We start from the raw sequence: 13,588 nt of genomic DNA, 5'->3' as shown, positions 1-13,588 counted from the left end.
AATGCGGGAGACAAAGTCTGCCTCAATAGAGGGATGGAACAGGAGTTGCATATGTAATGGAGCTGGTACATATGTCAACTGACAAATGAAGGATAGCGAAATAGATCAACAGCGAACGATTCCTCTCCTTCAAGCAGCCCCCGCCCATCCATCCAAACCAACGAGAACAAAGTGTGATGTTTTGGAGAGGACATAAAGGAAAAATGGAAACACCAGAGATGTTGAGAGTAGCAGAAGTAACCTGAGTACAAGTCAAATAACAGGCGGCAACCATAGCAAACGTCCCATCCAGCCCTCTCTTCTTCCTTCCAATCTATATAAGGTGGGTATTGCAATGTATTTGCGACGACAGGACAGAGAAACAGAAGAATCGATGACAAGATTATTATAATCCGTACTTTTCAACAACGCAGGAGACAACAGCGTCTATCTCCGGGGTATTCGCGAGAGATTTCGAAGCAAAAAAAACGTTTGTTGCCACGACCGAAGAGCGTGGGAGTGGTGAGGAATGATGAGAGCGAGGAAGTTTCGAACGTCCGCCTTTGACGAACACCGCCGAAAGAGAACCGCAGACCGACAGAGTGGGCTCGAGAGAACGTGCGATGCAACCGATAGTGTATGATGATGCCACCCAAAAAAAACGAAGACGACAAGCCCCAACACCGCCCCATGAAACCCAGGCCCGGAACAAGACTTTTTTGTATGTATAATTGCGTGGGAAAAAAAAAAGGTGAGAGATGGGAATCACAGTTGAAGACCGCCGTCGTGCCGTGTTTTAGAAGCGATTCCCTGCCGCCCAGATAGAGGCGGACGCCGAAGCCGCCCAGTCGCCCTCGTCGTATGGGGGCGTTGGCCACTTATGCTCGGCCGCCTGCTTGTTGAAGTTTAAAGGTTGGGGGGTGATGGCCTCCTTTCCGTCACCAAAAAGCATCACGTTGCCGCTTGCAGAAGGCGAGGGCGTCGGGTACGGATTAGCAAGCCCCATGTTGGTCGTCGCCTGCTGCTGGGACTGGTCCTCCTTCTCGAGTCGTTTCATGACCCGGCGGGTGGAGGTCAGGACCTCATCAAGAAGCTCGTCCTCCTCATCCGGCGCATCATATTGGTTGACGCCCGGAACAGCTTGTGCCCGTCGTGTCCTGCTCGACACCGGACCAACTGGCCCCCGAATTGCAGAGGCTAAGTTGTCGACGGACCTAGGCTGATGGTGGGGCAGTGAGTGATGGCGCTTGAGCTGGCCGCTCTGGGACACTTGGTGAGCTGGCGGAGCAGGAGGGACTTCGGAGGCTTGCAGCTTCTGGTCCAGAGAATCATAGGTGTCCTTGGGGACGGGAGCAGGAGGCGGGCTGTCGATAACCATGGACGACCTGTTACTTCCCCACGGCCCGCAGCCGGCCTGGGCTTCGAGGTCTTCATAGCTCGGCGAGATTGGCGTCTGATGCCTTCCCGAGAACCTCCTCGCCCGCTTGCGTAGATGGGAGAAGAAGCTCTCCTTGTGACCGCTGCTGGTTGGCGAGGCAAGACCTGAATTGCCATTGAGTGCCCGTTCGGCCTGTTGCCTGTGAAGCTCGGTATAGTGGTTGCTTGTCGATTGCACCGACAACTGACGACCAATCTTCTTGGAGCCTTTCTCGTCGACCGGGACTCTGTTGGCTTGAGCAGTAACAGCGTCGGACAAAGGAGAGATCGGCCGGATTGTCGGGAGGATGGGCATTGGCGCGACGCTAGACGGCCCATTCGTCCACGTCGCTCTCTTCTGGGCGGCCGGCCTTGGTTTCTGCGCCGGCGACTCCGACGGGTCAATAGGCGAAGGGTGGGAAGCAGCGGCATCCTTGGCGGGGGGCTGGGGAGCCACAGAAATGGCCTCAACGCTCTCTGCACGCCCAATCAAGGATTTCCTAAACCACGAAGGCTTCGATGTACTCGGGGCCGGGGTAACGGGATCCTTCCCCTTGCTGACGTCGGATTGCTTTCGCCCGAGGATCTTAGAAGCCGACGACTTGGGACGCAGTGGGTCCACAGCGTCGGCGAAGTACTCATGGGCGATCGCTTGGCTAGAAGTCGGCCGGTTCTTGGGATCCCACATGAGACACCAAGTGACAAAGCGAGCGAGCGAGGGAGGCCACTGGGGACTCGGAAGAAACGTCTCCATCGAGTGAGGCGCCATCTTGGGAAAGGAGAACCCGAGCTTGCCGGCGAGGCGAGTCCCTTCCCTCCATTCTCCACCACCGACTGGTTGTCCAGCCTTGTTGGTCCAGACGGCAGGGCTTCCCATAATCTCGCAGACCCTCCACACCTGATCAACCTCGTTTCCACCGGGGAAGAGAGGCTTGAGCGTGGCCACCTCGACAGCCATGGCGCCGACAGCCCAGATATCGACCGGGGCTGAGTACTCACCGGCCCTCAAAAGTACCTCGGGGGCGCGGTACCATCTTGTAGAGACGTAAGTGGTGTAGGGAAGCTTGGAATGAGTCTCCCGCGCCAAGCCAAAGTCGGCAATCTTAACAGTGTATGTCGGCGGAGTGGAAGGAGGTGTTACCAGGGCGGAATAGCGCTTGAACGAGTTTGTGTAGTCGGAATGAGCTGACGTAGACACGAGGATGTTCTCGGGCTTGATGTCTCGGTGGAAGAAGTTGTGAGCATGGATGTGCTCCAGGCCTTGCATGATCTGGAAAAGGATGCTCTTGACGCTGCCGTTGTCGAGGCATTTGTGGTCCCTCGACTTCATTAGCTGGTAAAGGTTCCCTTCCATGTATTCCATGCAAATGTGAAGCTTCTTGCTGAAGGGATCGAGGAAGATATCAAGTGCCGGAACCAGGTGGGGATGGGGCGGCAATGTCCTCAGGAAGACGACTTCCCTCAGTTCCAGGCACGCTGCGAACGAGTCGAATGTCTTCTTCATCGTTTTGATGGCGATCTGGCGGTACAAGGTCAGCAAAGTCACATCAAGGGGCCAGCATGATAGCAACATACCACCGTGCCACGGCGAGCAACATTGGCGCCGGCGCTCCGCACCCGGGCGAGGACCACGCTGCCAAAGCTACCGTCGCCGATCTCCTTCAACACCTCGAACCTATCCTCGAGCGCCAGCCCATTGACGACCTGGGTGGACCCCCGACGGGTCAAGTCGTGCGCTACCGTCATGTTGATAGAGATATGAATGAGCCGATGTTTGGCCGAGTCGTCTTCCGAATCGAGTGCTGCAGCTAGCAGATAAACGACCCCAAACGCGCTGCGATGGGGCGAACTGCAAGCAAGCAAGCAAGCAAGCAACCGAAGAGGCTTAGCTAGCTCTTACGACAGAGCCTCTGGCTAATTACCGGTGCATCCAGGAGAGGTGATGGTGGTCGGTGCAGGGGAGGGATTTGTCTCGAGCGCAGATGCTTCTGTCGTTGATGGCGTTTGAAAGCGGCCGCACGAGTCGTTCGACAGTCGTTCGCGATCGGCGCAAGCGATCAAAAGCGTTTGCAAAAAAAAAAAAAATGGGGAAGGAGTGTAAAGTAGTTGGAAGGTCGAGTTTAAAGGAGTGGACGAGTGTTTATTGACTCAAGAGACAAGAAAAAGAGCGACATGAAATGATTTGCACAATAGGAAAAAGGAGGTCGGTGGTGGTGGCAGGGTTTTGGGGAGGAACGGAGAGAGGAACGAGGCCAGGATCCTCTTGCGTTGCGGACGAGTGGACCGACAGCCAGGGCCCCGTGTGCCCAGACGTGGGAAAACGGAGCTCTCGGAGGGGGTGCAACAAGAGGGGGCCCCAGTTAGCGCGAACCGAAGCAATGGGTGCCAGCAGAGATCGAAATTGGCTTCTCCAGGACAGCGGAAATGCCCAGTCAGACGGCCGTGATCGATGCGAGTCTGTAATGACCAGCAGGGGAGGAACGAGAGAGTCGGGTGTATCGGCGTCCAACAGTGCTCCTCGTGCTGTGTGCTGCGTGCTCCGTAGCTCGACTCGACGGGCTGTTCCCCCTCCCGGTCCAGCGCTGGATCGTGCGGGCGGGCGCTGACTACGCAGCTGGCGTGCGAAAAGTAAGGTAAGTAAGGTACACTATGCGCGCCGCAGGGTCAGTTGAGGCAGGCAGAAAATAAGACCGGCGCGAATCGAAGCACCAAGCGGGACGAGCAGAGTTCCAGAAATGCGAATGAGCTCCCTCAGGGGTCGCAAGGCGGGATGGCAGACGGTGTTTGCATCGGTAGGGATTCGGAACACTGGATGGGAGAGGAGCACCCGAGGTCGTGTTTGGTATGCGGGAAATGGACTCGTCTTTGCTCCGGTAGCATGAACCGCTGGAGCCAGGGTGGGCTTCGAGAAAAACGATGGAGAGGTCTAATCTCGCTAGAGATTCCGCGACGTGTTGCTCTTTTAGAGCTTAAATTGAGTCTGGCCGGGGGTGTTCTGGGAGAAGCAAAAGAAGCAAAATTCGATGCGACGAAAGACGACGGGGCTGCGCTTCTTTTTTTGCCCTTGGAAACCAACGTGTGCGATCCGTCGCGCGCTATAGTGTAGCGGTATGCATGAAGCAGTGTAGTGCGGTGTATAGCTAAGGTACAGTACCTAAAGACACAAGTTGGGACGGTGGTGGCACGGACAGCATCCAGCTTATTCCCCCAGTCCCCCAGTCGGGGCTAGGAAAGCAAATATCCCGCTTGCTTCTTATTTCCAGTGCGCACACTTCACTACCCGGTGGTTGGGGCTGACTAATTATAACTAGTCTAGGTACCGTCCCAAGTCGTTCGTACTACTACTCGGTACAGGGTTGGACGATTCATAACCTGGCCATTGTACACTAATCTGTGCACTCCTCACCGAGAAGCCACTCTAGACATAACTACACTAGGTACCTTACCTTCCAATGTCACATGTCGTTATTTGCCAGGCTTCGCGGATGCCCGGCTCCATATTTCCATCCTAATGAAGATTAACGTTGCACTGCACTCCAGTCATGACGGCCAAGGCCGCCTGATTTCCTCGCCTATATCCGGCTGGGTTGCCGCTGCCGTTGAAGTCGGCTGTTGTCAAGGGCCAAGGCAGGCCTCTCTCACAACGTTTGTCATTGGCCGCAGGAACAAATAAGCCCGCTTTTTGTTGTGGGGAAGCTGACAAAATGCGGAGTGAGCCAATCGATCATCTTGACGAGGGCCAACGCGCCGCCCCAAGAATGCGAGAAATTCTCTGATAGGACGATTGTGAAGAGGTTTTTCCAAGTCGGACATCTCCCTTTCCTTTGTTCTGCTTGCCCCCATTTCTTTTTCTTTTTTGAATGTGAATATTCTGTGTACCCAGATTGGTCTCAACATTTGACAAGGCTCAGTCGTAGCCTCTTTCGACAGCACCCCGCTGGTCCCACATTGTGGAAAACTGGCTTCGGCTTCGCAACGGTACATACGGTGTTGCGGACCGGAGATGCTAGGACGTTGGAAACGGCCGAGGAGAATGTGGAGAGAAAAGGGAAAAGGGAAATGGGATTCATTACACTCGACGGGAGTCCCAAGGGTGCGTTACCGTAGTGTGGCAGAACAGAAACAGACAATGGAGCGGCAAGCTCGTTAAAGCCGACTTGCTGTTTCAGAGATTGCGCTTGAAGAACCCTCATCACGTCCTGCGACGTGGGCCAAAAGGCGTCGCATCAGGACGACGGAGCAAGCGACGCGTGAGGACTGAAACGGCCTCGAAGCCCCGGTGCAGTGTTCCAATAATGCCTCGCGCTAACGTTGATTTTCCCAACTTGGGTCCTTGGACCCACCGGGAAGGGGTTCCTAGACGGGTCCCATCCCAAAAGAGTCCACTCGCCAAGCCCGCCGAGTCGCACAGAGACGGCGAACTTTCAAGAGGTTTGACGGAGGTTTGGAAATGAAGGTCGACAGTCTCGGCATCGCGAGCCACGCGAGTGCGGGGCCTAAGGATACACTATGCGAAGGTCCCGCCACAGGTGTGTGAAGTTTTTGATACACATCCCACGCCAGATTTCACATGAGGCTTCTCACGAAACAACCCTGGCTCTTCTCGAAGCGCCCCTCCACAACGATGGACACCATGATCAACCAGGATGAACCTGAACGGTGGGCAAGGGCGGTCCCGCTCTTCAATTGTCAAAGGTGCCTGAGGGGTGGGGCGACCGTGCAAGCTTCATCTGGTGCGCCTCTGGGAATAGACTCGACAGTAATCCGTACAGTGTAGATACTCGGGGCGTTACGGAGTAAAGTTATAACTATGCGAATTAGTGGTCAATCGTCGAACACTGAACTCGAGAGCGTTTTTGGTGCTCTGTTCTTCCTCGGCAGTCGGAAGACGGAACGTCACGCACGATTTCGACAGTACAGCCTAAACTCCATCAATAACGGCGCCGTTGCGACGCTGCCGTTGGACGAGGCTTGCGAGAAGAGCTTTCCAAACATTAAACTGACCGCATGGAGTAACTATCCCGAATCTCGGCCAGCACCAGCCCATCAGCCTCAACGGCCCCGGCCGCCGCTAGCTGCATTGCCACATTGCCACAAGAACTCTGGCGACAGCAGCGTCAGCCCGGCACAACAGAAAGCCATGAGCTTCGCGAGCTTCGCGACCGAATGCAGAGCTCAAAGCTCGTTCTTTCGTCCCCCCCCCCCCCCTCCCCGGCCATCTTTCCACAGCAACCAGCAGAGCACAGTTCCAGCGGACTGGGAAATTGCAATTCGCCACCGAGGCTAGCTTTGTTGAGTAACACCCCGGGCGGCCGGTGGCAGGAATGTTCCCTGCCCGGCACCGCCGGCGGAAGTTCCCCGGCGACTTAAGAGCTAGTTAACGATCCCCATCCGTGAACTCGGGAGAGGGGTCGATGGAGCCTTTGGGCACGCGAGCCGCGAGCCCCTGGTCCCAATTTCCCCAAGAGGTCCCTGAGCAAGAATCGAGAATCTAGCCTCTCACGTGGTGCTTGCGTGTCGTTGCCCCTCACCGTAGCGCAAAAAGGTGCTCGAGGAGGTTTGCTCTTCATCTCGCGGGAGCTTCATACGAGCGGGGAGTGTCTTGTCTTCTTGTTTGCAGGCGCTCCTTTAACTAGCTGCCGCAGCGGCCCTATCGAGGTTGAAACGCAGTAGTTAAGTGATGCGGTCCGAATCTAGGCAATTCGGTGCATTAGAATTCGGGCCATCCGGCTGTTGGAGGGTTGGAAGGGCACTAAGCAGTAGGTGGGGCCGTCGAGGCACACTGTATTGCAGTACGGACGACACGGGCCAAATTGGCCGGTGTAGCCAGCTGTCTTCAGTTGGCGCATAGTCCAAGGGATTCATTGGTCTCACACCGGAAGCCCGGAACAGAACACCGGAGAAGGGGGGTAAAGTAATACGGATTACAATAATTACATCCATACTCCGTACATCGTTTGGAAAACAGCTGGCATCGATCAGATAACTAAGCATGATCCGGCGTCGTACTTGTAATCGATTGACGGACCTGCTGGGTAAGAAAGAACTGACGGCATCTCGAACTCGTTCGATGAAGATGTCACCCACTCTTCTTTTACAACAATAATAGTACCGAACTGGTCTCTTGATGCCGTCGAGGTGTGTCATCATTCCCTTATCAGTGGCCTGTATGTAATCCGTAATTAGTTTCGCCCCCAGTTATTTTCACGGATTTGCCAGCATCGGCTCCCACGGCTCTTCAACTCATCCTCGTCGCCGGTCTGATTAATTACGGTGTCATTTTGGGAAAGCTCACATGAGGTAACCCGTGTAGTACTGTGAGATATGATGGTTTCCTGGGTCTACATGATGCTGTGGAAACAATCCGAAACATCATTTTAGCCCGTCATTGGTTCCCGAACAGCATAGATTTGATAGACGTTCTAGAGTCCCTTGAATGTGTAAATTTAATTACATTCCTGGGTTATCTTCATCGGCCTTGCAAGATCGTGGTTTGCTCACTTTCAGCCGAACATATCCCCTTGGAAATTCGGGTTCTTCGGCAGCACCAACTCACAGCTGCCAACTTCACCCTCTTCTTTCCCTTCTTCTTCCTCTTTGTCTTTCTTGTTCCTTCATATTCCTTCTTCTTCCTTCCTTCTTTTTTTTATTTGGCCAGGAGGTATAATTACCCAGCCATGAGTAGATGAGGACGAGGCTGGTGCCTATGAAGGATGCATGTCAGGGGTGGCCAATATTGCCGAGTGTGTCTCTGACGAAGAGTACGAGTCTCTCCGATCCTGAATGGGCAAAGGACAGCAATCTGCCGGTAATCGGCATAGTTTTCGAGCCAAATTTACCCATGCCGCTCATCTCCAACTGGTTGATGAAAGCTATAGTAATATATCATCTAGGCGAGGTACACAAAGGCAAAGTTGAGCTTTGTTCAAGGACGAGAATTGCCGCCTCGGCACGCCAACGGCGGCGATTAGAGGTGAGGTCACTCGAGGGCGAGACATCCCAATTACGTGAGAACTTCACAAGGGCTTGGACTTGACTGAAAGGGATTCTGATCTTAAACGAGTACAAAATCGGTCAATTGGTCAGAGGATGGCTTCAGGTTGGGTACCCAATGCATTATGGTCATGGATCCGAGCTAGAAGTGCAATAATTATTTTCCAGCCGCTGCTATCTGTCCTGTCCTTCGATGACTTCACCCCTTTCCTTCGTTTCGTTTCTTCAAGAATCCTCTCACTATTTGAATACTGAATAGCCAGATCCAGACCCTTCATCCGCCGCAGTTTCTGCGCCATGACCGCTCCAATTGCTCCCTCATTGTTGGTCGTTTCACGACTTCTTCCCAATATCCAATCTCCGAATCGTCATCTTCATTTATCCACCCTGCCTCCTTCCGGTTGCGTATCAGCCTTTCCCTGAACCAACAGCGACGATGAACGGCGTCCGGGTGCGGAAGTCGACCACCACATTGCGCGGAGAGCAGTCCGTGTTTAACACGCCGCGGCTGTCGATCTCGTGCACGGCATCGACGGCGGCTTGTAATATGTCCTGCCAGTCCTCCACGTTCTGCGGGGCCCGGTGGTCGGTAAGTAGTTGGGACAAGGGGTATCCGCAGGTGAAATCCACAATGACGCCCTTGACTTCGAAGAACCGCGTCGTCTCTGGAGACTCCAGAAGATCTCGGGGCGTGTCAGAGAACGGCATTACGAGGCGCACGTGCGCGAACATTCGCGTTATCAACTTGCCCTGGAGATTTTTGAGCCGCTCGTACGCCTCCGTCTCGCACTTGACGCTTCGTTCGCAGTCTTCCCACACTCTGGCTTCAAATTTAGCATTACGTTCTGACTCGGAGAGTTCGTCGTCGGAGACGGACGTGGTTCGGACACGAGCAGAATTCTTGGCTTTCTCGGTGCCTTGCTCCTGTTCTTCTTCCCTCCGTTCAAGGCTTTCCTCTTCTTCCTCCCCGCCGCTGCCGTTGCCGCCACCGCCATCGCCGTCATCAGCATCCTCAATATCATTATCGTAGCTGTCTTCTTCTTTCCGATGGAGAAAGCGGCCCATCTTCCCCTGCCGTACACATGACAGGAAATCTGCCTCTCGGGCCGCTGTGTGAGGCACATGTTTCCAGTGGCGCATCCGAAGGTGCTCGTCAAATCGGCGGTCATAGAGCTTGAGAATAGCCTGGAAGTGGAACGGGGTACCCAACTCCGTCGTGCCGAACAAGACGACGTTCAGGAGCGGAGACATATTGACGCTGTGGATTATTAAGGTCATCGCCCTATCTGGCTGGCGCTCTTCCGAGAATGACCAGTTGTAGCAATCCTTGACAATCTGAAGCTTGAAAGACTTGGCTACCTCCTACGGCAGAGGCGTGGGCTTGTTCAGGTCGACCCTGCGTTGTTTTACTGGTAAACCGGTACTGTCCGTAAAAGTAGTCAAATGCACTCACGTGTTTTGGTCTCTCATTCTTACAACGATCCAAGTGATAGGGGAGACCAAATAAAGAGACAAAGGTTTACAATGATGCTAGTGATAATTATAGGAAACCAAACGAGGAGAATGTTTGTGGTAAAGGCTTGGTGTGCTCGTTCGAGCTCAGATAACTGCGCTCCCATATTAATTATATAGAAAATATGGTCACAAACTCTGCTGATGAGGGTGGTGGCTGCGGGCTGCCACGCCGTTTTTTATGTTTGACACAGAAACCTGGTCTCGAATTCAATTGGGCCGTAATTATACTGTGATGGCGATCCTGCGATTGACAGCTGAGTCACCGGCGAGTAATTACAAATTACATCGGGAACCAACTTCGTTCGATGTTTGTCAGAATACCCATACTGTCAGAAGCTATGGAGCTTCTAAGAGTATTAGCCACATACATGCCACAGTTGTATAAGGCTGTTCAACGCATTGGCCAGTCCCTTTGTCTATAAATACTACTCTTTTTGTCTCCTTTGTAGATAGTTCAACAAGGCACTCTTTTCCTTCTGTATAGCCACCTACTATAGACTGCTTTCAACGCTGCTACAGCTCGATGGCTGCAAATGGCTACAGCACGGACAGGCTGCAAGATACGACACCACAGCGGTATTCGCGCCGTGGGCGGCACTCCTGGACCAACAGTTAGGGTCTGTAGAAGTGGTGATAAGATGCGTTGATTCTTCCAAGTGCCAGAGGCACTTGGGGATGCTGTCTAAATACATGTCGATGACCCCTGGCTCATCATCCCTGTTGGTGGGTCAGTCCCACTGACAGCCATATGCTGTAACAAACGCTCCCGGAAGCTCATCACTGCGTTCGGCACATACTTAAGGTGCAATTGCTGGCGGGCAATTGCGGCGTCGCTTTTGCTTTCGACAATGTTGCCTGGCCTGACCCGAATTCTTTCTAATATCTAATTTCGTTTTCAAGTTGGAGCGTTGGATTCTTCGTGCTTAAGTAAATGTCGCTTAATAATCGGCTAGCGTCGGAGGAGGAACAGGCTATATAGGATGGAAACAGTCTTTCAAAGGACATCAATCTGACCTGGAACACTCTCGCTAGGTGACATATATCCGCAAGGGAGGAATATGATCATGCGGCGAGATGTTTTACGGTGTAATTAATCTGCCTATCGCATGTGGTCACGAATTCCGTACTGCCAATTGTTACAGTATTAATTATTACAACGCGAGAAATCGACACCCTTCCAAGCTCCAACACCCTTCTGCCGCCACATTGATAGCTGCTCCTTCTAATGTAGTCAGTTGGTGTCAATAATGTGTGTCTGAAAATCTGTATATTCCTTCTGCCCCACTCGATAAAGCCATCAATAACGAGGGTATTGAGGCCGCTATAAACCATGCCATCTGAACCGGCAAGCGAACTTTGCGCTTTGGCAGTTTCCGATTTTGACTGCAACTATCTGCCACTTGCCGAATTATTGTACGGATTATTGCTCAAATTAAGAAGGGGCAATTCCTGACCACCGCCGTAAATCCCAGTTGCACCTTCCAACCGACCTGCAATACCGCTTGGGGGCCTAAATTTTTCATGCGCTTACACATTCGAACCTCCCGTCCTTGTTGAATTTGGAGGGCTAAAGTAGCATCAACTGAGGTAGATCAATCTCTAGCGGGCGCTCCCAACATACACATCGCCCATAACCCCCTACGGTAAGGATCAAAACAAAGTCCTTCCTGTCTGCTCGCATTTCTGGGCTGAATTTTTCAGCTATATCCACAAAAGTGTTTCCTATGTTACTAACGCCAGCTACTAACGTAAGGGGACTAGAAGGATCACTTCCAGTCACCAAGAGATATCAGCCACACTAGGTTGAGTTGGCGCTTCTGGCACCTGCTAATAAATTCTCGACTGGTTCGCGGGCTGTTGTTGTTGACAGTTCCTTAATGGTTACAGTTCTTCCCAAGAGATCTTGCCTTCAGCATTCTTTCTTCCGTCCTTGGTTACATTTTCTTGCAGCAAACTTGAGAGTTTAGTAGTCCGTTCTGCTCTAGTCTTTCACCGGTGTTCCGCTGTCGTTAACCGCGCATCAGGACCAGAGCACCTTTGCGCCTCTTTCTTCCATCGGCCAGTGGCATATTGCCAACAACGATTGTGAAATTCTTTGGCAGCCTGCCAAAACTCAGGTAAAGTTTGGTTCTAAAAGCCTCGAGTTTCTGGCTGCCTTTCTTACCATCTATCTTCTGTTCTTCCTTGTCTCGCAGAAGACACGGAAAGAGGCTGAAATTTATCCTCGCTTCTACCTAGCGGGTCAGCTTTCAGCGATTCAACAAGACTAAGCCGCAACCATGACCGGACAACTTCGTTGCGAACACGGAGAATGGAAGCCTCGAGCCTCCTTCTCGAAGAACCAATTGAGCAAATATGACCGCAACGCCCAGAAGGGAAGCTCGACTCCATCCAGGACCGGCATTCGCTGCATGGAGCATTCTAGCAAGCCGGTCCTTGAAGAAAAGTGTCGGGGTCCTTGCGGCCGCTGGAGGGAGAAGCGGCTATTCAGCAAGAGCACGGTTCGCAAAGGCGTCTACGTGAGTTCCTCAAGGTTAAACTCGGAATGAGTTGCGTTTCTCACCCAATATGCAGTGGTGTGTCGACTGTGTCGATTGGCAGATTAGAACCGAAAATGGCGAGGCATTGCCCCCTCCCGGAGGCCAGTTGTCGGCGGAAGAGACGAACCCCGTTCCGACTCAGGCATCTCGCTGGATTGATGATGAGTTCTCCACGAGCGACTACACGACGTTCGGTGACGAGGAGGTAGGCAACTTTACTTCACAATTTTGCATTTACGACGTTTCTCTCTTACAACCAATCTCCAGCCCTCCTCTGCGTTTGACGCCGACTTTAATGCTGGAATCGACGACGACGGCTCTGATATGATGTCGGCGCGCCTTTCTTCAGAACAGCGTTCCTCGGCGATTCATGACACCAGCGAAACGGCCACAGTCTCTGGCAGCGACCGTTTGGGTGCACTGATTCCCCCGCGCCTCAGACACTCGCCGTCTAAGGCACCGCACTGGCTTATCCCCGACAACATGAATGAGACCCCCACCGGCTCAGTGCGTTATTCAACCGTAATGGGTGACCGCGTTTCGGTCGGAAACAGTTCCATGAGCACCTCGGTACATGAAGGCCAGGGCCAAACCATCCCGTACAATGCCTGGGGTCCGAATGGAGAGTATGCCCGCATGGTCAAGGTTCCCACGGTCGCTTCGGACACCACTCACCGCACCCGATCGATTTATCCCCCATCCCAGGTCACTAAGCAGAGCAAGAGTGACTGGGCAAAGGTGGTAAGTGATGCACTTCAGAGCGGGGCGTATCTAAGCTAGTACTAAACCCTCCAAAGCCCACTCGCAAGCACGCGCCCCAGCTGCCCAGTTACCTCAAAGGGGACATGCCGATGGTGGCTGACAATGACGACGACGGTCTCGACTTGGACTCAGATGAGGATATCATCAGGATCAACCGCTAACGGTTGATCCTTTATATCACGGCACATATCCCCCAACTAGATTGCTGATTGCAAGGCGCCTGGACCATATAATAAGCGAATACACGCAATAGCCACATGGGTTTGTTATTTCCGTTATTTTGCTCCCCCGTCACTTTTTATCTTTATTCGGCTTACATGTGTTCCCTTCCACGCGGCCGGATGCCGGGGCAGTGGAAGAGTGGCGGAATTGCCTTGATGCCG

The 13,588-nt window shown here is 53.1% G+C and overlaps 3 protein-coding genes across 3 annotated transcripts; 1 reads left to right on the top strand and 2 right to left on the bottom strand.

Moving 5' to 3' along the window:
* Positions 1 to 775: 775 nt before the first annotated feature.
* Positions 776 to 3,141, bottom strand: P884DRAFT_267519 (kinase-like domain-containing protein; the record flags this gene model as incomplete). The annotated part of the gene is made up of 2 exons (XM_069442117.1): positions 776 to 2,914; positions 2,971 to 3,141. The coding sequence occupies 2 exons, from the start codon at positions 3,139 to 3,141 to the stop codon at positions 776 to 778; spliced, it is 2,310 nt and encodes a 769-aa protein (XP_069300031.1).
* A 5,179-nt stretch (positions 3,142 to 8,320) lies between these two features.
* Positions 8,321 to 9,666, bottom strand: P884DRAFT_283048 (uncharacterized protein; the record flags this gene model as incomplete). Its single annotated transcript, XM_069443634.1, has 3 exons — positions 8,321 to 8,746; positions 8,814 to 9,197; positions 9,378 to 9,666. 3 exons carry the CDS (start codon positions 9,664 to 9,666, stop codon positions 8,478 to 8,480), a joined length of 942 nt encoding a protein of 313 aa, XP_069300030.1. The 3' UTR covers positions 8,321 to 8,477.
* A 2,516-nt stretch (positions 9,667 to 12,182) lies between these two features.
* P884DRAFT_275450 (Stc1 domain-containing protein) lies at positions 12,183 to 13,223 on the top strand (the record flags this gene model as incomplete). Its single annotated transcript, XM_069442843.1, has 3 exons — positions 12,183 to 12,422; positions 12,478 to 12,648; positions 12,711 to 13,223. The coding sequence occupies 3 exons, from the start codon at positions 12,183 to 12,185 to the stop codon at positions 13,221 to 13,223; spliced, it is 924 nt and encodes a 307-aa protein (XP_069300029.1).
* Between the last annotated feature and the right edge of the window lie 365 nt (positions 13,224 to 13,588).

The sequence above is a fragment of the Thermothelomyces heterothallicus genome, assembly GCF_042370625.1.
Source record: "Thermothelomyces heterothallicus CBS 202.75 unplaced genomic scaffold P884_scaffold_4, whole genome shotgun sequence".
NCBI classification, from domain to species: Eukaryota; Fungi; Ascomycota; class Sordariomycetes; order Sordariales; family Chaetomiaceae; genus Thermothelomyces; species Thermothelomyces heterothallicus.
The sequence above is the reverse complement of the archived record's forward strand: the minus strand, read 5'-3'. Positions and strand labels throughout refer to the sequence as shown.